Raw genomic sequence first — 24,745 nt, 5'->3', positions numbered from 1 at the left:
ACTGCGACAACCAGAAAACTCTTCAGTCAAATTCTTCAAACAGAAACATCTATAAATGCTCTTATTCTAAAGGTCGGAGTGACAGCACCGGTACTTCTATTCTTGTGCAAACGCTGACACGCTGACACACACACACACACACACAGCTGAGGCCCAGGTGACTGGACGCTGATAAAACATGTTGCTACGATACCGGGGTGAGAAATGTGAGGAAGTTCATTAAGGGTGAGGTCTGTGAATGAGGGAGAGCAGATCTCCGCTGAGGGACGAAACAAACGAGTGCAGCTTTTGTCCTGCAGCTCATCACTGCGACCGGCTGTGCAGCACACACACTCAAGACTCACAACTGACAGGAACTGACCTCCACAAGCTGCCGCGTGCTCCACACACACACACACACACACACACACACACACACACCGCAGAGTCTCTCAACCTCTCAGTTCAGCTACAAAAACATAAGAATACTAATAGGATTAACTTGTTTGACACCTTCAAAACAACAGTTACAACACGATGCACAAACACTAGACAAGCAGAGGCGGACCACGCAAACAAATCTGCCCCTTTACGCAGAAAAATGCAGTGTGTTTGCAATTAAATGTATTACTTTTTAACCCTTAGAAACCCCCATCAACAGTAGTTTTCTTGCGCAGCGTCAGGATGCCTTTTAAAACATGGGTAACATGGCGAGAAGTGTCCTGCAAAAAAATAATAAAAAAATAAATATGTGAAAAATTCTCAAAAAAACAAGGGAAATGTCAAGTTCTAATTATATATTTAGAATTTTGTTATGGAAAATTAACAAGTATATTCATTTAATTTTTAGCCATTTTTAAGGTTATTTCTTGTTAGTTTGTTTTTTTAATTTAAAAAAAATATATATCATTCCTTAATGGTTATTTTCTGGAGTTTTTTGTTTGTTTTTTTACTTTTTGGGGGTTTTCAGTTTGGTTTTCGGTTTGTTTCTTTTGACCAATATCATTTTTTGGCCATTTTTTAAGTTGACTAACTTAATACTAACTAAAAAGTATATGGTTTGTCTATGGTGTCCCTGAAACTGGAAAAAAAATCGGAAAAGAAAATTAAAATAAGGAAAAGAAAAATATTTTTAAGCAGGAAATTATTAGAAGATAATAATAAATAATAATAATAATAATAATAATAAATAGGGGGGAAATGTCCTTTATCTGCAATTATTGTTATTAAAATTTATATCAACTATTTTATCAATACATATATCTACCTTTTCTGTTTGCTCCTTTTTTGTTGCAAGATTTCAGTTAAATTTCTTGTAACGTTTTAACTTCTTGCCGTGTTTTTGAAAGAAATCAAGCCAACTTTCTTAGGTTTCAAAGGGTTAAGTTCAAAGGAAGGTTTAAAGATTTGTACCAACAGAAATTTGGACTTTCCTGCTTAACAACTTAATTAATTTTGACAAAAAGAAATCACAAAAAGGGTTAAAAAAAAAAACGAGATAAAATGATTTTGGCAATTAAGACCTCACAAATTCAAATTTAAGACTATTTAATGACTATTAATGCCCTATATTTCACATTAAAAAAAATGACTTTAAAGGGATAGTTAAGAGTTTTTTCGGGTAAGGCCCCTAAAGGGTTAAATCACACACTGAGTGTTTTGGTCAATTAGCATCACAACCTGAACTCTGATTTATCTGCGAGTCTGTTGCACCTCCAGATCCTCGTCAGACCAGGATCAGGTTGAACTTTGTAAATACCAACTGTGCCGATATAATTGACTGTAACTTTCCACCCCTTAACGCAGTGTGTGTGTGTGTGTGTGTGTGCGTGTGTGTGTGTGGTGTGTGTGTGTGTGTGTGTGTGTGTGTGTGGGGTGTCTGAGTGCAGAAGAAGAAAGTGCAGTGTCCACTGTCAGCGAAAACTCATTGATGTCCATGAAACCGCAACAATTAACTTCAGGTCTGCGTGAAATTGAGCAATGACACGGACCTGCGCCGAGGCTGCCGTCGCCACAAAGGGCAGCAGATAGCTCTCATAAACAAAACATGCAAATTACTCGGCCACTGTAGCACTTTGTCTACACAAACACAAATCTTCAAACAGAAGAAGAGGCTCTGTGCATGATGCAGGGAGGCAATTTCTGAATTATTACAGCAATTTTCACGGCGTTTTGAGTGGGATAATCCGAGCTGCGCAGCGCTTCGGTGTACGATCCCCGCAGGGAGAACGACACCGAAGGATCCACCTGCAACCCTCAACAACCACCACAGAAGAAGAACACCTTTCTTTACTAATGCAGCCACATCTTAAACACACGATTGGATGTCAGTTTTACGTAGACTCGTTTGTTCACATGAATGTAAAGTATATTCTCTGAGGCACTGTTACAAATATTATGGAGTTTTAGGTAATAAAAAAATGTGGATTTCAGAAGAAAAAAGTTACATTATCAAAAATAGTGTCATAATTTAACAAAAAGTCTTAACATTGCACACAAAAAAGTTGTAACATTGTAAAAATAACATTGTATTTTTAGAAATTTTAAGATAATATGCATATCATAAAAGAAAAGTCGTAACATAATGAGAATAAAGTGTTTTTCAAATAGAATATTACAAGAAAAAAACAGAAATTATGATGGAAAAATACACTTTGGTAACTGAAAATAAAGCATGTATGATATAACCTCAATAAAGTAAGTAAAATAAGTCAGAATATTACAGAAGTCTTAATTATAAGATGTGTAGTTATGAAAGAAAAGCTGTAAAATCATCAGAATAAAGTTATATTTTCTAAAAAAAAATTAAAAAGTCAACATTACAAAAAAGTTGCATGAGAATATTACTGTAATTTTAAGAGAATAACTTTAAAATCATGAAATAAATCAGTTTAAAAAGTATTTGTTTATGAGAAAAAAATAAAAATTATTTAAGAAAAAAAGTTGGATCATGAAAATCAAGTCAGAATTTTACTAAAAAAATAGACAATAGTCACAATGACACAAGGAAAAAAGCCGTAATATCATAACTTTAAATGAAATTACAACATTTAAGTCTCAAATATTTAGAGAAAAGAGATCATATACAAAAGTTAGGTTGAAATATGACAAAAAAAAGCAAAATATTATGAAACAAAGTCATAAATCAAAAGAAAAGACTCACTATTCCCTAAATTTAAATGTTAATGTTTAAGTCATAATTTTCCAAGAAAAGTGATAGTTGCTTAGGTGATAAGATTAGGTGATATTTCGCAAAAAAAAAAATTAAACTGTCATGAGATAAAGTTGTAATTGTACAACAAAAAGTTTTAACACAATAATGTTATAATCTTATTGGGAAAAGGAGTAATATCAAAAGAGAGTGTTGTAATTGTACCTGAAAAAGTCATAATTTTTAAGGATTTTGTTTGCAATCAAGACAAAAAAAGTGGTAACATCCTGAGATAAAATGGTAATTTTGTGAGGAAAATATAATATGAGACATTGAGAGTCATTTTACTACTAAATCAAGGTGTAATTTTATGAAATAATAAAAAAATTAAAATCTAAAAATGCTTCAGTATCGTAAAACGTGTGGGTATACTTTTTTTACCAAAATAAAATGCATGATTTAAACAGTAATTATTTGACCAAAGTAGAAATCAATAATCTGATATTTGAGTTTTTAATACTTTATATTTTGAATAATCTGATTGCAGTGTGTTCGGTGCAGAGCGTACGGTGAGTGTACGGTGCACATCGCACGGTGCACAGCGTACGGTGCACAGCGTACGGTGCAGAGCGTACTGTGCACAGCGTACGGTGCAGAGCGTACGGTGCACAGCGTACGGTGCACAGCGTACGGTGCACAGCGTACGGTGCAGAGCGTACGGTGCAGAGCGTACGGTGCACAGCGTACGGTGCAGAGCGTACGGTGCAGAGCGTACGGTGCAGAGCGTACGGTGCAGAGCGTACGGTGCACAGCGTACGGTGCAGAGCGTACGGTGCACAGCGTACGGTGCACAGCGTACGGTGCGAGGCGGCGGTTACAGTGCAGCGCGGACGACTTGCCTCATACTCTGTCTTTGGGTCGATTTCACTAACTTGCGTCTTTTATTCTTCACTCCATGAAAACCTGTTTTCCAAACCAAACTCTCACTCATTATTTATTATTTCCCGCGGGGACGGGCTCCAAACACAACAAATAAAAGAGTGTGCTGTTGTGGAACAGAGGAAGTGATGAAATTTAATGACTTTTTCTTCTTCTTGTGTACCTGCCGCTGTTTCCAGAGACTGTAACGGAGCCTGAGGGAAGCCGCAGCCCGGCCCGCTCAGTCAGCACAGAGGCAACACTGATCACGCCTGTCAGATATCTGCCTCTAATGACAAAACAGCACACACACTGCATCATGGGATATGTAGTTATATTAGTTATCTCAAAGAAGAGACCGTAAGTGTCGTCTTCTGATCTTTAAAACAAGTGAGTTGGATTTTGTTTTGAACTTAATGGTAACGGCCTCCTAAAAAGCAGCAGCCCCCCAGTATAAATCACTGGAGAAACAGGGTGAAAAATGTATTTATTATGGAAATACGAAAATGGGCTGGTTGAAGGAACAATGGTCCCCGTTTATACGGGCGAAACCAGAAATCCAGATGCCTCTTTCTCTCTCTCTCTCTTTTGCTTCTGTTTTCCTTTAACCTTCATTTATATTTATATTATTACTGATTTGTCATACTTGGGTTTTTTTTCGTGCTCTTTTCCTGTGAACAGCAAGATGGGCGATAAATACCAAATTACTGAATGCATAGCAGGAAGTGGTTCTGCCAATGAATGGGTACTTAGTAATGCTGAAAATGGACATGAAAGGACCAAAAATATGATAATATGTGAACATGCTGTGAACATTTCCTCTGTGTTTTATGTTGTATGCGTCGTCTTTATGTTGAATCAATAAAAAGTTCAAAAAAAAGAAAATTACACATAATGTTTTACTAATAGAGCTGCCACAAAGGGGAATTTCCCCCCAAAAAATATAATATTACCAAAACGATGTCCTGTGTAAGCACAAGGAGAGCTTTCTCATGCATTTAATTCAATTCATGTTCGACAGAAACATTTATTTTGAAAATTATTCATTTCAAAGGCAACACTACTGAGCCTTTCAGACAAAGTTAACAAACTGGAAATATATATATATATTGTTAAAATTAATATTTCTGTACATCAGATTAGTGGAGTCATTTAAAAAAAATAGACACTAAAAATCATCGTAGTGTGAGATAATGTGACACAAAACTGCAGGATACCATTTTAACAAAGATACAGCTAAAATATTAAAAACAGTAGAGCCAGTTTTTAGAAAAAAACTGATAATGAATGATAAACGGATGATATGAGGACAGAAATCGAAATTATATGTAAATTTACAATGAAAACAAAAAAAATCAGGCTTAGTAGGCCTTTGATAACGCGTGAGTTATGTACTTATTTTAGTGTCTTCGTGCAGAAAGTGAGTTATGACGTTCCTTAGAGAAAGAAAAACAGATTTACTGCTGCTCCTTCTTTACATTACACACTGTTGCTGCGTGCAGAGAGATGACAGAGTGTTTTAGAGCGAGAACCAGCAGCATGGCAGTCAACACGGGTTAATTCATCGCAGCCTTTCTGCTCCCCCTCCGCCTGCCAGCCGAGCCACATCAGCACTTTTCTGAGAGTCTCTGGAAATCACTGTTTGCTGTTCGGTAATAAGAAGCCGTCAAACGGATCCACGACTGCAGGCGGAGAGGAAGCAGGAGGAGGGCCGCGGCTGAGTCTGCAGCAGGTGATCTGAAAACCGGCTCAGGGGCTTCAAAACAACGCTTATTTCTATAAATATATCCAAGTTTACGCCATATAGGATGGCATATATGTAATTAAAATAAAATATGATAAAGTCTTAAGATGTCACATCCACTGAGCCAGACCTTTGCTGCATCTCTCTTCTGTCTTTTCACAAAATCAGTGCTTAAAAAATATTTTTATAGGAAATATGTTAATTTTCATGACTGATTTGTACATTTGTAAGATGGAAATTTAGTTTTTTGTTTCTTTTTGCTTTGTTTGTGCCCCAGTGCACACTATTATCTTAGCTCTTAAAATGGTTTTATTTATTGTAACTGTGTATTTCCTTGTTTTATTCTTAGCTTTTTTTTATTCCTACCTCTTATTAATGATTTCTTTTATTTTCTTTTATTTTATTATCTGTATTTTTGTCTTTGTGCTGCTGCAACAAACTAATTTCCTAAATGTTCATCAATGAAGATTGATAAAAGGCCTAAAATGCCCACAAAAACACCTGAAAAAAAATAAATAAATGTGTAATAATTGTCTTCTAGACGTCCATCAGCACTGCCATAGCAATGTAACGTTGAATAAAATACTAAAAAATATATTTAAAATGTTAGGGAGGCTGGACTTATCTGTACTATTACAGATGAACTGGTAAATTTAATGTAGGTTCAATTCACCCTAAAAACGCCCCAAAAACACTTAAAAAATAAACAAATGTGTAATTCTTGTCTCATAAACTTCCATCAGCACTGTCAAAGCAATGTAACCTCAAACAAAAATCTCCTAGAGACATCCAAGAAATGTCCTAAAATTCAAGAAATATCCTAAAATCCTGAAAATGTCATAAAATCTTAAAACTGTATTTAAGTGCTTAAAAGATCTTAAAATCCTAGCAATACGCAAAAATCCTAGAAACTTCCCAAAATCCCAGAAATGTCCTAAAATGTCCAAAATGTCCTAAAGTCAAAGAAATGTTCTAAAATCTCCAAAATGTCCTAAAGTCAAAGAAATGTCCTAAAATCCTAGAAATGTCTCAGAATCCTAGAAATGACCTAAAACCCTAGAAATGTCCTAAAATCATAGAAATGTCCTGAAATCCAAGAAACATCCTAAAATCCTGGAAATGTCCCAAAAAACGTCCAACAATCCTAGAAATGTTAGAAATGTCCTAGAAACAGCCTAAAATCTGAAAAACGTCCTTAAATCGGAGAAACGTCCTAAAATCCCAGAAACGCGTATGAGGCTGCTGCGACTGGTTTCTTGTCATTTCGTAAAAGCGGCTGCCAACCAAAGCAAGTTGAGTTTCCCCACAAATGTTTAGTGAAACTGAAACTTTAAATTAATCTTCGGTTAAAAACCGACACCCGTCTTCTCATCTCTAATAGAGCAAAAACGAGGATTTCCTAAAATATCAGACTGCTCCTTACAAAAGCTGATACAGTTTCCTAAGTCCCAGAACAACACCGGGAAACATCACAATTGGACTGAAGATGAGACGGCGGAAACACGGATGGACTCTGGCACATTTTTACCCTCATCTGAAGCAGGATCGACCTTTTCAACCCCAAAACAAACCGCTGTTTGAAGTGGGAGCCTGAGCTGTGAAGGCATGTGGTAACGGAGTAAAAAGCTGCTGCACAGACAGACAGACAGACGCACAGACAGACCGCCCTCCCTCGGGAAGAGTCATCGCAGGGTTTCCTGCTATGTTGCTCTTAATTAAAGCCGAGTCTGCCTTCCAGTAATGATTAAAACGAGTCTGCAAACAAAAAAAGAGAGTGGCTGCAGCCTCGAGAGCACGAGGACAAAAGAGGGCAGATTTACGGTCCTCAGAGACTGAACCGGGATCTGCTGCTCCCTGATACTGATATGTGGGCGCCCTTAAGTTGGCCAGAACACACACACACACACACATCAACACACACATCAACACACACACCTCTATTCGTCTCACTGCGCCGTGGAGGGTCCAAAACTGCAAAGACACGATTTTCAGTGCGAGATTAAAGTCTGGAAATCAAACTGGGGAGCCGATCAGACCATGACAGGAAGAGCTTACGTAACGACAGCTGCCTAAAAACTCCAAAATAAATGGTCGGGAATTTATAAAGGCCATTGTAGATACAAATTTTTTTTAAAAATAGAGGGCTATACTCTGAAAAGATTTATGTCGCAAATTTGCCAGAAAAAAATAGGGAATTCTCTGAGTTTATAATGTCGCAAATTTGTGAGAAAAAAACTCACAAATTTCTGCAAAAAAAAGAAAAAATTCAGATAATCTATGAGTTTATAAAATTGCAAAACTGTGAGAAAAAAACTCACCAATTTCTGCAAAAAAAAGAAAAAATTCAGATAATTTATAATCAAATTTCTGAGAAAAAAATATGAAAAAAGAAGTCATATTCTCTGGGTTTATTAAGTCGCACATTTCTGGGGAAAAAAGTCAGAAAAATTGTGTTTTTTTGGTGTTTTTTTAATTATTATTAAACTTAAATGTATTTTAATATTTTACAAAGCAAGTCAGTATGTTGTTTTCTTCTGAACAGTTCCAGTTCACATCTGTATCTCTTCAAAGTCCAGATGCTGAAGATAATCTGGTGATTCTGAGCTACAATCACAAATATTTCCTTATCGCGAAATCCAATTGTGAACTATAATTTGATCAGTTAATCCACTGCAGGCGTAATTTAGGGCAGGCGGCAGCGACTATGTGACGACACTGATCCAGAGTGAAGTGATGTGGTTCTTTGACCCCTCAAAAAACAAAAAAACACGATTTTTCTGACTCTTTAACCTCAGAGAACGCCAACAATTCCTGCATAACAAATCTCACTCAAGTCACTCAACAGTAAATATATATGCAACAATGAACAAATATGAACAATATCTCATTTATCAATCAATTTAGACCAATTATTACACTATATTATGGTATTTACGGTAATAAAATATTGGCAACTTTCGTTTTTCTTCTACAAAAGTAAATAAAAAATGTCTAATTTTTTTAGACAACTCAACAGATTAATTATTGATGGTGAAAATAATTGTGCCAATCAGAGCGATCAATCACTACCAGCACAGCCCTCTTAAAGTGAACGGAAGTGGAAGTCATGCCTCTCCTTCATTTTCTCTTCCTGCTCAGGGTGATGGGACTGACGCGTATCCCAGCATGCCCCGCAGGCCCCCTGGACGCAGACTTCATCACAGAGTGAGCGGCGTCAGACGGACGGACGCTCCGCTTCATACTGATGGTCGAGTTAGCGACCACAGCGAGAGGAAAATCCTCCGAGACGAGCAGGAAATGTGTGTTCACATCATCAACTCATCAGATCTGTGCAGCTTTTTTAATCATATTTACATATTTTAGCACTTTAAATCAACAGAAAATGATCTAAAAAAGTCTCAGTATCATCTAAGTAGATTACAAAACTTTATTTCTTTCATATTGGCGAGGGATTGCTAAAGAGATGATCAAAATATTTGGAGCAGATGTTGAGTTTTGTCACAATATGTGGATGAAAATCACAGATAAGCTGGAGGATGATTATCTCATTAAAATACTTTGGCTGCAAACAAGAGAGCCATCACACCCTCCAACGAAAACTACCAGTAACTGGCAATTATTGTCTTGATTAATGAATTCATGGTTTCCCTATAAATTAGCAGAAAATAGTGAAATATATTCATTACATTCTCCCAGAGCCTTCAAACTGATTTTTTTTTTAATTAAAAGCTTAAAACAAAAAAAAAATCAGAAAAAACATCTTGGGCTGCAACTATTTTAACAGCCAATAAATCTGTCAATTATTACTCAAATTATCTGATTAATAATCAGATAATAATAAAAAATATATATATATTATTTCCAGCACTTAATTAAAAAGCAAAACATACCTCTAAAGAAACACGTGCAAAAATCCATGTGGTTTTGGAGCACGTTGATGGTGTTTTTGTGGGAAGAAATGTAAATTCTCATGTGAAACTTACATCATATGTAACATGTGTGGTCAGATGTGATAAGATAATCCTTTATTAGTCCCACAAAGGGGACATTTGCACTATTACAGCAGCAAAAGGACATCAAAGCCAGGTATGTACAACATAAATAAAGCAAAAATAATATAAACAGTATAAACAAGACACAAAACGTAATCTGTTAAAGAAAATATGGACGTAAGTTTTACACAAAAGCACCATAAAAGTGTTCAAAAATCGCATCAACTCGTGTGTTTCGCATATTTCACATGACCACACGGGTTTTTGTGCACATGAAATCCGTGAGGTTGAAGCCGTTATATCAAAAACACCAAACTCCGCTCCAAAAAAATCCATTTTACTCCACTGAACGGCGTTTTTGCTTGTCTACCGCTGCCCCCATCAGCTGTTCAGGAAGGTAAAGAGGAGCAAATATCGAAATACAGTGATACTATTAAATACTGCAGAATACTGGAATGAATATTTGGCATTAAAAAATGTTTGTCTCGTACATATAATCAAACAGAGTTGAGTAAACTCTGCTTGATTGGTCTTAAGCCACCTAAAAACTGAGTATCAGCTTAAGTGTACGCTTTATTTGGAGTATTTTCACCTCGCCGTATGACAGCCCTGACAGACGGGGATTTGGAGCCGATAAATCAAAAACAGCAAACTCCACTGAGAAAAACAGTCATTTTACTCCTCTGAACGGCCGAGCTGCTGCTCCACTGCTGCCTCCTCCAAATATAGTGTACAATTAAACTGTAATCATTTTTTTAGGTGTCTAAAATATGTTTTGCTGCAGTGCATCACTTAGCTTCTGTGCCGGTGTTTTGGGACTGTACTTTATTTATCAGAGGAGGGGGGAGGGTAAAATACTATCTAAAATACTAAGTTTTGTGAGTTTCACCTAAGCCAAAATAAAGCCCCTCCTCAGTGCTTATTTTTATTTTTTATTTTTTTTAAATGCCTGACCCATTTTACAGCCCCCTTTCCCCACTCTCATAAATAACGAACAGTCCCTATCTGTAAACACCGGGCGAGGCCTACACGACGACGGAGTCTGACCGAAGTGTTTACATGACAAAAAAGCTCAACTTCCGAGTAAATTATCTGATTTGAAGAAATTGGATTTAATCTGATTTCAGTTGCATGTTCACACACACTTTAAAAGCCCAGTTTCAGTCAGACCAACAATAATTTGACTATAGCATCACGTAAACGCCATCAGGCCGGAGAGCGGCGAGGCCGTGCTGCTACAGTAATTATCCGGTTAAAGCCTCCGTCACTGTCAGAGGCAGAAGAAGAAAGAAAACGAGGGTTGAATTGCGGGAGAAAGTTGTTTAAATGTATAGATCGACCTCAAAAAGAAAAGCCGTGTGCGAGCCTGCAGGGAGCCCCGGTCCTTTACACCAATCTGCTCTGTATAAGTTAGTCCGGCAGAAATCCCTAAACCTTCCCCTGGTTTAAATCAGCCCTGCAGGAGCTTGTAATGAGCCGTCGAGGGATTAGCCTCAGTTTGCTTCCAGTTTCTGGGAAAGTTCGCCTGCTCGTCGGCCTCCGCGCGACCGCAGAGACAAAACAGCCCGTCCCGAGTCTATACGTGGACAAATGTGACGACCACGCCCTGAGATCTTTACCCCGACGCAGCAGGGGGGAGCCCGGGATGGAGGTACGGATGGATGAAGGGGGGATGGAGGGAGCGCTGCCTCGCTGCCTCCCACCAGAGACGACCAACAGCTTCTCCGGCCTCTCAAAATGTCCAATTACTGAGCAGAGCTGATGTATGGCACAGTGCAGTTTTAGCGGCGCGGGCCGACCGCTGACCCTCGCTGACTAATGTATGTGCAAAAAGGAAATTAGTGCAGGAAAAAAAGAGACAGTGTTGTCTTTAAATGGCTTTTAACGGGACTGGAATCAGCGTCTGTACAAGTTACAGCAGCTTGAATGTCACCTGCAGAGAGAACAAATCCTGTTTCTGCAGGTTCACGAAGTTAATGTCTGTACTTTATTTGACCTTTTTAAAATATCACAGAGAACGCAGCTTAATATCTGTAAGCCGACACCTTATATCACATGTTTTCAGTGCTCCCCAGCAGTAAATAACAATAACATCGTTTCATTAATAACGGACCCGGACACAGATAAGAAGCAGAAAACAGATTTAGGATTCTTTTACATTTTTGCCCATCATGAGTTGATGAGCTGCTAACAGCAGTGACAGTGTTTGCTGCAGATCTGATTATGGTTTAGTTTTTAAACGTCTCCAGACTTATTTATAACTGCAGCAAGCAGAGGACAAGATTTAAGACTTTTTATACCTTTTTTGAGGTCTTTTTAGAAACTGAATTCAATGTTCAAGACTACCTTTCCACTGTTTTTTTAATGTTTTTTCTGCAAACCATGGATACGTTACATCTTTATTATGTTGCAGATACACTGAAACTTTGCTTTTCAACAACGCTTTAGGCACGAAAACCACTTTGGTCAGAAGATCCTTTTTTTTCACAGTTTGGGAGGAACAATCCCGTCTGAAAGAGCAGCTTTCGAGGGCTGCAAACTTAATCAAAATAGTATCGAGGCTCACGATGTAATACCTAAATCAAAGGAGCATTTATTTTCGATAAATGTGTCACAACATACAATTACAACTTATAAAGAAAATAATGTACCAGATGTAAGAGAACATGCTTGTTTGGTGTGGACCACAGCAAAAAAATACAGCTTTTCTTTCTGTGAGAATAAAATGCAAAACTTTTCACATAAATTCAAGACTCAGATTGCAATAAAAATTCCTGTCCAAATATCTGCAATATGATTTTTTTGCAGCTGTACAGGAAGGCAGGAAAAACAGCAATGACTCAGCAAAGAACAATCACTTTTTGTGGCACGATCCCTGCTGGAAAAACAGCGACAAGTTGCCAAGAAAAGCACCCACACTGATGCCTAAAAAGGACACTGAGCAACATCTTCCTCAAAAAAACATCCAGTTTTGTTGTTTGTTGGTTTCAAACAGGTGTCGGCAGCTTGACAGGCGTCTCACCTCGGTGACGCGTTATCTACCGTCCACTCCGCCTCTCAATGACAAATCCAGCACATTTATTACTCAAACCCCGGCACACACGGAAAGATTTTTACTGATTTAGAAAATGTGAGAGACTGCACACATGACGACAAATTCTGTCCACCAAAAACCAGTCTCGACTCACAACTCGAAATCCCGCGTGGTCAAACGCAACTTTAGAGTAAACAAACATGGCGGGTGGCGAGCTAAACGTGGCGAGCTGTTAGCTACATCCTCTCCTCGTCAGTTTGATTGTGGTTTTACACGTTTTGCAAACACTCGTGTTGTTGCCACAAATCAACGACTTGGTCCTCCATTTCTGAGGTCCGACTCACGTTTTGCTTCGCGTTTATCACGTCTTGTTTGTTGTGCTTCAGTCAGCTCGCTTCCTGATTGGCTATCGTTCTGTTTCACGTGATGAACCACAGAGTGCGTGCTCCGCTTTCCTCTGTTCCCCCCACACAACAGGATTTCTGATTTTTAAATACTGTTTAATATTTACAATTTGAAATCTGGGAGGTTAAAATCACTCTTAACATGCATCACATCACAGGAAAATCTGGAAACATCATCTTTATAACCATCAGATAATCAGGCGTTTGCCGACTTTGGTCAGGAGGGGGAAACCGGACCAAAAATCGTCCGGATTATGTTGTAGTTTGTGTTAGAAATATCTTTGCAAAACACAATAATGAAACGTAGTCGTGGTTTGCAGAAATATGCAACGCCAACATTTCATTCTGGCAAATTCTGCCTTTTACGCCACGATAATTCTCCACACTACGTCTGATTCTCGCTAAAATAAACTACAAAAGTTCACATCTACAGCATGAACTCAGGACCTCCAGCCGCCCTGAAAGCTCCAGACTGACTTTGCATCAACTACTTCGTGCTAACTGAATTGTGTTTGAGAGTGTGAAGTGTTGAGCTCTATTACTTGACCTTGAGGCTCGATTTCTTTTCCATGTCAAAACCTAACTTTTCAAGACTTCCACTGTTTAAACTCTGCTTTTTTTTAAAGCAAAAATGTTGAAAAGATTGTAATCTCCTGCCACAAAGCTGGATGTGTTCCAGTCTGATGTGTGCCAGTTAAACTTTATATGTCTGAATGGTCTTTGATACTTTCAGGTTGTAGAAAGTCCTCGTTATAAATAGATTTTATTTAGCACGAACGGTTCGTTTCAAACAACAAAACGCTGAACAACCAGCCCCGAAAGAGCTGAGAGAAACAAAGATCTCTCTGAGAAATCAGAAGTCAAGGGTTAAAAAAAAAACTGTTGGTATCGAAATGTGTGCAGATTTAAACACGGATAGATTCCTGTTTCGCCATCAAGTGCACAATAATGACTGTAACGAGCCCAGAGCTCCTCTTCAGACTTCACAACAGAAACCAGGGTTTCTACAGCTTAAAGCAAGTGGCAATTAAGACCTACTTAGACTTTTTTAATTCCACTCAGAATTAAATTTAACACCAAATTTACAAAAACTAAAACTGAAGGGAAAAAAACACTAACTGGCATGTATTAGTTGGGCTTGGGAAGCATAAAATCTGACTTAATGGTGACATTAACGTGAGAAGCATGCAGTTAATTATTATTATTATTATTATCATCATCATTATCATCATCATCATCATCATAATTATTATTATTTCTTATGTCTTTGCATTTTTAACACTTTAAAATATTGATTTAAAGCATTTTAATACCAAATAAGGCGTTATTTCTGGATTAATGAATTCAATGACTTGTTTTGTTTTGTTGATTTTCGGGTCATTCTCTTGTATCTTTTACTAACATCTGGATAATTTAAGGATACTTTTGCTTATTGGTATGATTTCTTAAAAAAAATAAACATGGCAAACAAAATTGCAAGATAATGCCAGATTTAGAAAATCATAGTTTAAAAAGTTTTTTTGCTAATTTTCAGATAATTTTCTTGCACCTTTTTCGCAACATTTCCGATAATTTCTTCTTAAATTGCCTTCTTCCCATGTTTTTAAAAGACATCAAGCCTGCCTTTATTTCAAAGGGTCAAACCTCTTCAATATAACCACTGAGTCGACCACAGAGCGCCCAACGTAAAACTAACTTTTAACTATTAAGAGGAATATTTGATCGAGGATGCTCATGGATGCTTTCTGGAATGGAAAACAGGAAAGAAGAAAAATAATAATAGTATAAAAGCAACAAACCTTTTTTTTAAAACCTCTGTGTATGTTGTACCAAAATGTATGTGTTTAATCCAACTAAATCCACTTTTTTTAGTTGGTTAATTACATGTAAATCGATTTAGACAGCCACTTGATCCTGTTCCCAGTCTTTAGAGCTCATGGCAGCAGTAGTTTTTTGCTTTTTTCCAGGGAAAATTCAATATTTTCATCTTCTAAGCGCCTAAAAAAATCAGTTAAAAATCTAAAATGTAAATGCCAGTAACTCAAAAAGCTCCCAGCTGGGAAACCAGAGTAAATAAACTGACCACGAGGTCAAACTGAAGCCAAACTGTAGCTTCTTCATCAGCTCTGTTTGAGCTTCATCTGACTCACTTTAACACAAGCTCATTTTTTTTAAATGAAACGCCGCTGCTGCATAAGTAGCTGAATGAATTCTGAGCAGCGGCCGCTCATTATACAACTTACTATCGAGGAGAGGAGAAAAACTCAGATTATGGAACGATTCAGGGTCGCAGCGAAGAGTTAACCAGACTGAAAACCTCTTATTATTGGTGTTAAACATCTCTGGGATCTTATTTCATACATTATGTAAAGGACACGTGAGGTTAAGTTGTTTTTAACTGATTTGCCATTACCTGCAGCTCACCTGGTGACATAAGAACCATGTCAACGTGTATCTAGGGTTGTTGTTTACAAGAATACGCAGTTTTTGACATTAATATAGTCATTGAAATGCATGTAAACAGTCAAAAAAAACTTCACTGAAAAATGTAGTAACTTCAGTATCCATGCTGGCATATTTCAGTATATTTCAATTTCATTTTCAGCAAATTATTCAGTGCATTCACATCAAAAAACAAACACAAGTATATTTATTAATGCCAGCATGGATACTAAAGCCATTTTATTTTTGAGTGTGGTGTTTTTTAACTGTTAATATGCATTTTAGTGACTAGATTAATGCCAAAATCCTGCAGTCAGAGGAGAGGATTAGAGAAATTTGATTTCTCCTGGAGTTAGATGATTGCTTGTTATGTGTACAAGAAACCAGGATTATAATTGTCTTTTTGCACGCAAGCATGACAAAGACTTCAGCGAGTTGGGATAAACGCAGATGCATCAAAGTAGTCTCTATGAACCCTCAATATCTGACTATTTGTTAAAAATCCAGACATAAATCACAAAGCGTGATTACATGATTGTATCACTTAACACTTGCAATCAGTGGGTTTCCAAAATAAGGTCAGCGGTACGATCTGATTACTCCATACAGATTTTGCACGAACCAGGTTGCTACACAGCACTGTGCACTGATTTCTCACAGTAACCTGGTTTCTTGCATGTAAATGTGCTGACTTTTGTCCCACAATGCAACACACAAAAGGAGCACGGAGCAGCTGCTCACTGATGGAAGAAAACCAAGTGGAATAAAGCAACAGCTACAGAAAAAACAAAATCCTCCACAAAAATATTTCAACAAGTGCACAGCTTGTGTGCAGATATGGTAAATTTAATTAACGCTATGCAGGAAAATTCAAATGTCACAGCAGCAGAAGGCCAAAAACTGGAGCACAAATGAGTAACGACAATACTATGTGCATTATGAACATCCACTATGTACAAATAATGCATGAAAAAAAGCAAAGTGATCACTCTTTTTATCATTTACTTCAATTTAATCAGTGCTTCTGCTACAACTGTACAGGCCTGATGGGCTACCAGGCCAACACAAACCCCCACCAGGCCAAAAATGATTTTTTAACGCCAAAAATAATCACAAATATGCATTCGAGTATTCTTCAGCAGTGCACAGCTGTGAGTGCATAAACAAGGCAAGTCTGTTTAGGGCTGCAATAATATAGTGCAATAACTGTTAGAGAAAATATTCCAGTATTACAGAAATATTATTATTATCTGTTACAGTGATCCTTAAAGGAATGAAAACAAAAGGTTTTTTTCTGTTAAACAAAAGGTTATTACTATAATTACAACCTGAAAACATTTTTTAATGGAAGAATGTACAAAAAGCCTGAGTTTTAGAAAATAAAAAACCTAAAATAAAGTCTAAATTCTCTGTCCAGTTGAATACTTTAAATAAATAATAAATAGTGTCGATAAGCAGATGTACTCAGTATGATAACCGTTGATTTCTCTACATTGAAGGTACACCGCTGCAAGCCTGTCACTGCGTTTTAGACATAGTTTAGATCTTTATTCCAAACATGCCAAATTAAACGGTACAATAAAATAAAATATAAGCCAAAAAAAACACCAGAGTGTCATCAGACATATTCAGTAAACAACAGTCCGAAAAGGAGCAGGAGGAAGTGAATACTCATCAAACTCCCTTTTGTTTTTAATTTTAAACATAAATATTTCCCTAATTCAGCCCCAATATTCACCACATACACCGTGATCTAATCAAACACGGTTACTTTACATGTCTGTCCAAACAGCAGTCGAGCGTCTGTTATCTAAAGTCTGTTGAACAGGTGACTGACGTGAAGATAACCTCGCCGGTATCGGTTTCAAACAGGGAGTGAATGGCGCCTGTTTTTTCTGAGTTAGATCAGAAAAGATTTGGTTAAAACCTACTGACGATGCTGTTTTGCTGTCACTGTTTTCCATAAGTTTTCCTGGAAGTGATGTGAAATAGCCCCGGTGCATTTTGAAACGAGCACTGTGCCAGACTCAGGTTAAAGAAATAACCTTTTAAATGCTACGCTGCTTGTCAGACAATTCGGTCATATGGTAACTTAAGAGGCAATCTGGCCCTGTGTGCTCTGATTAATTCGGCATGCAGTTAACACACCAGTGATAATGTTGTTTTAATGAAAACTCCTGGCATTTGCTCTTGGTGCTCTTCAGCACAGATTTGGAAGAAGGAAACAACGACAGACACACACAAACTAGCTCCAAAAGTGACCACATTTTCATACTGTTACTACTTTTCTTAATATTTTGTGGGTTGTTATCGTGTATTAATTAGTCTGAAAAGCTGCACACTTACACTGTCACATACCATATACTGTATACTCTATAGTCAAAACTGTAATTCTGAGTCACAACAAAAGAATAAAAAGAAAATAAGAGTATTTATGGCTTCAAAATCATTTCACAATATTTTTAGGCTGTATTGCAATACCCAATATATATCTCGATATTCTGAAACCTCCTCTAAACTACTGTAAACTACTAAATACAAAATTATTAAATGAACTACAGTTCCAATAAAATATTGTTATAATAAAGCTTAATAAAATACTGTAATAATGTGAAATAGGTTAGGTATAAAGTTAAATAAAGTACTGTTATAGTAAAATTAAATAAAGTAATGTTATCATTAAATAAAAAATGTTTTTGAAGGACCCGGCTCGTCTCGTGTTGATGTTTTCGCTGTGGAAAGTTGGATTTGAATTCACACTGCAAAACATTTTCAGGTCGCACTGGTGCTCCGTGGTCGCACAACGTAACTAGATAGTCATGATTCGAACCCTGCAGACAGAAAAAAACACACATCTCACCTGCTCAAACTACCACTCATTAAGTCAGACTGTTACCGCAGTGCCGTTAAACGCTGTGATTTATTCTCTGTAAGCTGGAAACAAACTAACTAATCTCCAGTTCATATAATAACAGTATTTACGAGTCAAAGTGGTGCTCCGTGGATACAACGTGGAGCTCTGCAAAAGCTCCGCTTTTTGTGTGTGTATCTGTAGGCAGGTCTCCATTAACCCTCAAATCGCGCATATTGAAATTGTGAAAATGAACAACGACTAATGGAAACAATCTCGAAAAAATCTCCAGTTTATCACACAAATGTTTTTACGCTCACATGAGGTGGTATTTCAGGCGATTTGAAAAAGCCACATTTCACAAAACTGCAATGGAAACCCTTTTTTGGCTTTTCTAGGTCACATGATGCTGTGTCTATGTGCTGTCAGCATGAACTGGCTCCCTCATGATGCAGCAGGAGCTACAAGAGCTGTTATTGCATCACATAACTCTGAGAAAGTTGAGCGCCAGAAGTTTTGAATCCACAAATTCCTGTGTGAAATCGTGGACTATCAGCTCCCAGAAATCCCCCAAACGTGGCCGCTCCCACGTATAAGGGGCTCACATTTTCATTATCGCTTAACAAGCCAAAATATATCGAGTAAATTTGATATATATCGCACACTCCTAGTGTGAAAGTATGAAGTTACATACCGCCCAATCCTTATTCACACTGTAAACCGGCAGCAACACTGGTTTAAACAAGACTACAAACTGCAGAGTCACTCTCAAACAAAATGCTTAAAATAATATTAGTTTCTTTTTATCACACGCAGTATAACTACATACAGTAGTGTGTACTTTGCAGCATCAGTAAGCAGTATGGAAATGGGACACACAGCGTTAGTCATGACCTTTTAAACAGTCCTGGATATCCAATCATCCAGAAACACAACGTTTCCCATTAGAATAAAGCTCATAATAATAATAAACATTAACTTTAAACTGTGAGAAGACACTCGAACCACCTTTTCCTGAACGTCGGCCAATAACAGCGGCGGTCACAGGGAAGTCGAACCAATCAGACGCCTCGCCTGCAACCTCCATTTACAACTCGTGTCATTTATTCCTCCTCCAATCACCTCCTCCACTCTCAAATCTCATATAAAGAGAGCTGATTTCTGTTTGCTTCAAGTGTACACACATATGGATATTAAAAATAAACTCCCTGTATAGATGTATAGATGTGAAACTTAAAAAAAAAAATAAAAAAGAGGCTTTAATGAAGTGTTAAGACTGAATGTGTAAGAAACAGGAGTATCCATGGTTACAGCCTTTCAAAGGACTTTACAACTGGCATTGGGAATCTTTCCAGTCAAGTGGCTGCGGCCTTTGTTTGGAGTTAAATGTACAACTTCTGAATACCAGAAACATTTTTTACTCCAGAAATAAGACTAAAAATAAGAATTAAATACTCAGGAGATGGATTCGCTTTTCTCCAGAAGCTGCAAAACACTCTGATCGATGACTTTAAGAAATAAATAACGACCCTCCCTCCTCCGGCTTGCAAAACGATAAGTGGAGCAGAACTGCCTGAACCAAAACAACTCGTCTCCACCTGACAAGTCGGTGAAAACTGGTGTCATGACGCAACAGAGAGCAAGTGGAGCAGAGTGAGAAAAAGAATCAATGAATCCATTCTTCTTCAAGGGCCAAAAACACGGCTATCAAGGATAAAGGTGGTCGATTCAGGTGTTATAGAGAGAGAGAGACCTTGAATCTGACTGTGCGAGGAGCAGAGTAAAACTGAACGCATCCATTCTGCAGTTATTTCTTATTTTTTAATCATTCCTAATTTGCATTTACATCCGTCAACCTCGGAGAGCCGCCTGGTTTCCCCCCCTCCTCCGATAAACACTGGCTGTTTTCTAGAGCAAAACAGGGTGTTATTAAATACACAACATGGATGCTGGAGACAGACTGCGCTCCATATTCAAAACTCCAAATTAAATCCCTCTGCTGGTTAGCAGACAGCTTTTACTTAACATTTCCCTCCCGAGTCACAGGGAATAAAACTTCCATCCGCAGGCCTCAAACTGTGACCATGAAATGACCTCCAGGCTCCGTCCCGGCCAGGAGACATTTTCTCAACATACTACTAAACACTTGTGCGGTTATCTAATTATTCCCGATAAATACTCGCCCTCTTGGCAGCTTAAAGTTCAAGGCGAGTTTATTTCGGAGCGTAACAAATGTTGAAACAGCCTCAAAGTGGGCTCCATCATTAAATCTCTCCGGTGTGGACTAATTTGGAGAAAAGCTTCATATGTGTGCAGAAGGAAAGAAAAAAGTAAAAGGTCAACATTTTGCAGCTAATAAAAAAAAGAGGAATAAATGTGTGTAGTGATTAAAAACATCGCCGTGCACTGCTGACTGGGCTTTCTGTCTCTCTCTTTTTTCCTGCCACCCCTCCCCCCCACCGCCAAACCAAAAACAGCATCAAAGCAATCAAAATGGTAATGTTAGGCATGAATGGGGCCCATCCCCCCCTCCTCCTCCTCCTCCTCCTCCTCCTCCTCCTCCTGCACCTCCTGCACGAAACTCTGCAGACTTTTTTCCTCTCCATGTTAGAGGGGGGAAGAAACCACCCCCCTTTTCTCTCTCAAAATGGAAGCTTCCACTACCAAACTGAAACAGCACTACAACACAAACAATTCAGGATGCAAGGCCTGCATCAGGACCACAGCCTGGATGTCGTGCTATGTGCCTCTTTTCATGCGTGCAGCAAGTTTAACCCTTTGAAAACTTATGCAAATTGTCTTGATATCGTTCAGAATGGCAGTGATCAACTTGGCAAGAAATGTCCCACAAATTGTTAAAAGTTAGTATGAGATGACAAAGAAAATGACGGAAATAATAAAGAAAATTATCAAAAATATCCAGAAAACTATATTTATAATCACTATAACTATATGTTTAAAAATGTGCTACAAAAAGCAGCTTAACAAGAAATGGATGAAAATGGCCGAAAAAGTAAAGAAAACAAAACCCAACTGTCCTAACGACATTATATATAAAAAGTATATTTATGTAGTTTTTATATAATCTATTAGATGTTATATAAGTTACCAATAAAATTACCAGAAAATGAAGTAAAGTAAAGAAAACAAAAACAACTCTGTCCTAAAGACATTAAACATATAAAGTATATTTTATGTATTATATACTATTAGATTTTACATAAGTTAACAAGAAAATTACCTGAAGATTACCACAAAAAGTATTAAAAACAAAACAAAGCAAAAACAAACAAGAAATATATGCAAGAAGAAAAAAAAAAAAAAATATATATATATATATATATATATATATATATATATATATATATATATATAAGCCATGCTTTTGGAAGACATTTTCTTGTTTGTTTTTGTTTTTATTTCATATATATATATTAATTGTCTGTAACCGCTATATTATATATATATATATATATATATATATATATATATATACACTAAAATAAAAGTGTATATATATATACACTTTTATGGACATTTTTTTCCATGTTTTTAGATAATTTCTATCAAACCTCCCTCATTTTTAAAAACTAACTTTTAGGAAATTTTCTTGTCACCTTTTAGTTATTTCTTGTAATTTGTGTGACTTTTTTGGCAAAGATGGTCATTGAATACCCCCCACCCCCCCCCCCACGACTGTTTTAGAAAGAAATCAAACCAGTCTGCTCAGGTTTCAAAGGGTTAACGACTGCAACAAATCAAGTGCTCAGAAATTCCTCAGGATCGACTGAAGTCAAGCAGATGGAGCCTCTTTACACTTCAAATAAAAAAATGCACAAAAAACGCCAAATGCAAAATAAAATCCACCCTGTTTTGCTTTCACTCCTCTCGTGGTTAATGTGGGGAAGTTGTGTGCGCTGCTGCCGGGGCTGGGACCGACCGGCGGGGCGGTGCAGGCGGCAGCAGCAGCCGGAGCAGCCGGAGAGGAGCTGGCCGCGGTGCTGAACGCTGCTGCCGGCCTCTCAGCATCCACCCGGACCTGCTGCTCAGCCCCGCTGCAAGTAAACTTAATATAGGACACCGTTTGATAGCTATAAAAGATAGTAGGAAAAAAAGTGAAAGCGTAATCGTGGGCGAATCAAATGCACCGTTTTGGTCATGTGACCTGAGAAGAAATAATACCAGCAGACTAAGTATAAAGTAACAAAACCAGCGTGTAAAAGGCGATAAAAAGCAACTCCATAACCGCGTTTACGCTTCGTTTAACCTGCAGAACTTCATTAATACTGCTCCCTAAATAACTCTCAGCCTCATAGTTAAGCAAGCTGCTCCTTTATTAGCCTCTTACTCTCCAGAAACATGTCGACCTACTCAAAATGGACGCTAAATTTTTTTTTTTTTTTTTTTTTACACAACTTTGAGTGCAGAGACAGCACAATAAAACACACTTTTACAATCCACCATGTTTGTTTGGGCTACTTGAAGCTTCAGCGAGACACAGAAAATGGGCAAGCATGGGAATAAATATAAAAAAATAAAACATATTGTGAGCTTACTTGTTTATCGCTTAGGGCTGTTATTCTCCTGTCGTGCAGCTGTCTCTTCAGCTCTCCATCCTACAAATAAAAATAAACACATTTTATTGAGAAAAATGGGGTTGCTAACAGGGGAAGCTAACCGAGCAGAAGAAGAGATTTATGCTGATAAAGTTTCTCGCACACTCCCCATATTGGAAGCTCCCTGGAAAAAAAAAATCACATATCGTTTTACCTGCTTCATCTGTGCAACTAGTTTTGCAAACACACGACGCAGAGGAGAATTTTTTAAAAAATAAAATAAATTTTTTAAAAAAGTTTAAAGGGAGGAACAAAGCGGCGATGATAGCCACAGCAGCGACTCCTCATAAATATTCAGGTCGCGTCCTGATCGCCACCACCGCATTATCACTCCAAATTCTTGTTGCTCGGCCCCAAAACACCGATGACAATTAGCTCAAAAAGTACAGAGGAAAAAAGTGCACTTAATCAGACTTGGAAGTGGACGTTGTTGTCGACATTTGCGAGCGGCATGTCGCATAGTTATCCCCCCTCGGAGTGTTAACCTCTCTCATCCCTTCAGATTTTTCCTCCCTCCTGCTCTCACTTGCTCATACACCAATAAGAATAACACGATGTTTCATTTACCTGATGACATTGGATTTCTACTTTCAACGCCTCTTGCAGGCCTTGTAGTTCCATGTTCCGACCGGAAAAGCACTTTTCTCCCACTTTCGACGCGGCCGACACGAAGTTTAAGTGAATTAAAGATTTTTTTAAAGCGACAATAACAATTGAAAGAAGAACTACTCGGGCTGCAAAGAGCAAGTTCTCGCTTCTTTTTACAGGCTAGGACTCATCACACACTTTCCGCCCGTCTTCAAAAGTGCTCCAAACCCGGCGGAAAGAGCCCAGGCCCCGGATGGGTCCTCTCCGGATGGACGGACGGACGTCGACAGGTCCGACAAGGGAGCGGGTTCGCTTTTCTTTCGATAATTTTAAGTTGAAAAACGGGGACTATATTTTGTCCGAGTCCGCGGCTTGATTTCACTTTGCCTGGGGAAAAGTTGCGCTTCGGCTGTCAATGGTGATTCTGGAGTTCCCGGATGGAGCAGAGAGACATGCGCAGTGGGCCGCGGGGGGAGCTACAACTACTTCAAGGAGTATTTATATAATAATAAATAAATAAATAAATAAAGGATGCTTTTATTTCTGTTTCACAACAGATGTTGCAAAGCGATTCGCAATATAAAAGAAGAAGAAAAACATCAGCAAAAGTGAAATGGTAACAATAATACTAATATTATCTGTATAAAAGTATAATTATTTGTCATTTTTTACATTATTTAATTTGTTCTGTATTTATCTAATTGTTTCTTTCTGTCGGTTTCTGAGTCTCTTTCTTTTTTTTGTTTTTCTTTGTTGCCATTTGTTTTATGTATTATTATTATTTGCCTGTAAATAAAAAAAATATTTAAATATTATTATTGCTGTTGTTAACAATAAAAATATTATTATATATCTGATAGAAACCCCCCAAAATATTTATATATTTTTATAATAATGAATAGAAATATAATATATGTATTTCTGTTTCAAAACACATTACAAAGTGATTAAAAAGATTTTTTTTTTAAAGTGAAACAGTAATAATAAACTATATAAAGTTTATAAACTATAAAGAAGTATAATTAT

At 37.5% G+C, this 24,745-nt stretch overlaps 1 protein-coding gene across 1 annotated transcript in view; it reads right to left on the bottom strand.

The window, feature by feature from the left end:
* The window catches only part of phf21b (PHD finger protein 21B), a 107,941-nt gene extending 83,978 nt beyond the window's left edge, over positions 1–23,963 (bottom strand). The window contains exons 1-2 of the mRNA XM_042511745.1: positions 23,699–23,963; positions 23,072–23,131 (exon numbers count right to left, since the gene is read on the bottom strand). Coding sequence (XP_042367679.1) covers positions 23,072–23,131; positions 23,699–23,752 — 114 coding nt within the window. The 5' untranslated portion in view covers positions 23,753–23,963. The remainder of the gene's footprint in view (positions 1–23,071; positions 23,132–23,698) is intronic.
* Between the last annotated feature and the right edge of the window lie 782 nt (positions 23,964–24,745).

Source organism: Plectropomus leopardus, chromosome 22, assembly GCF_008729295.1.
Source record: "Plectropomus leopardus isolate mb chromosome 22, YSFRI_Pleo_2.0, whole genome shotgun sequence".
NCBI lineage: Eukaryota > Metazoa > Chordata > Actinopteri > Perciformes > Serranidae > Plectropomus > Plectropomus leopardus.
Note: the sequence above shows the minus strand (reverse complement) of the source record. Positions and strands in the feature narration are given on the sequence as shown.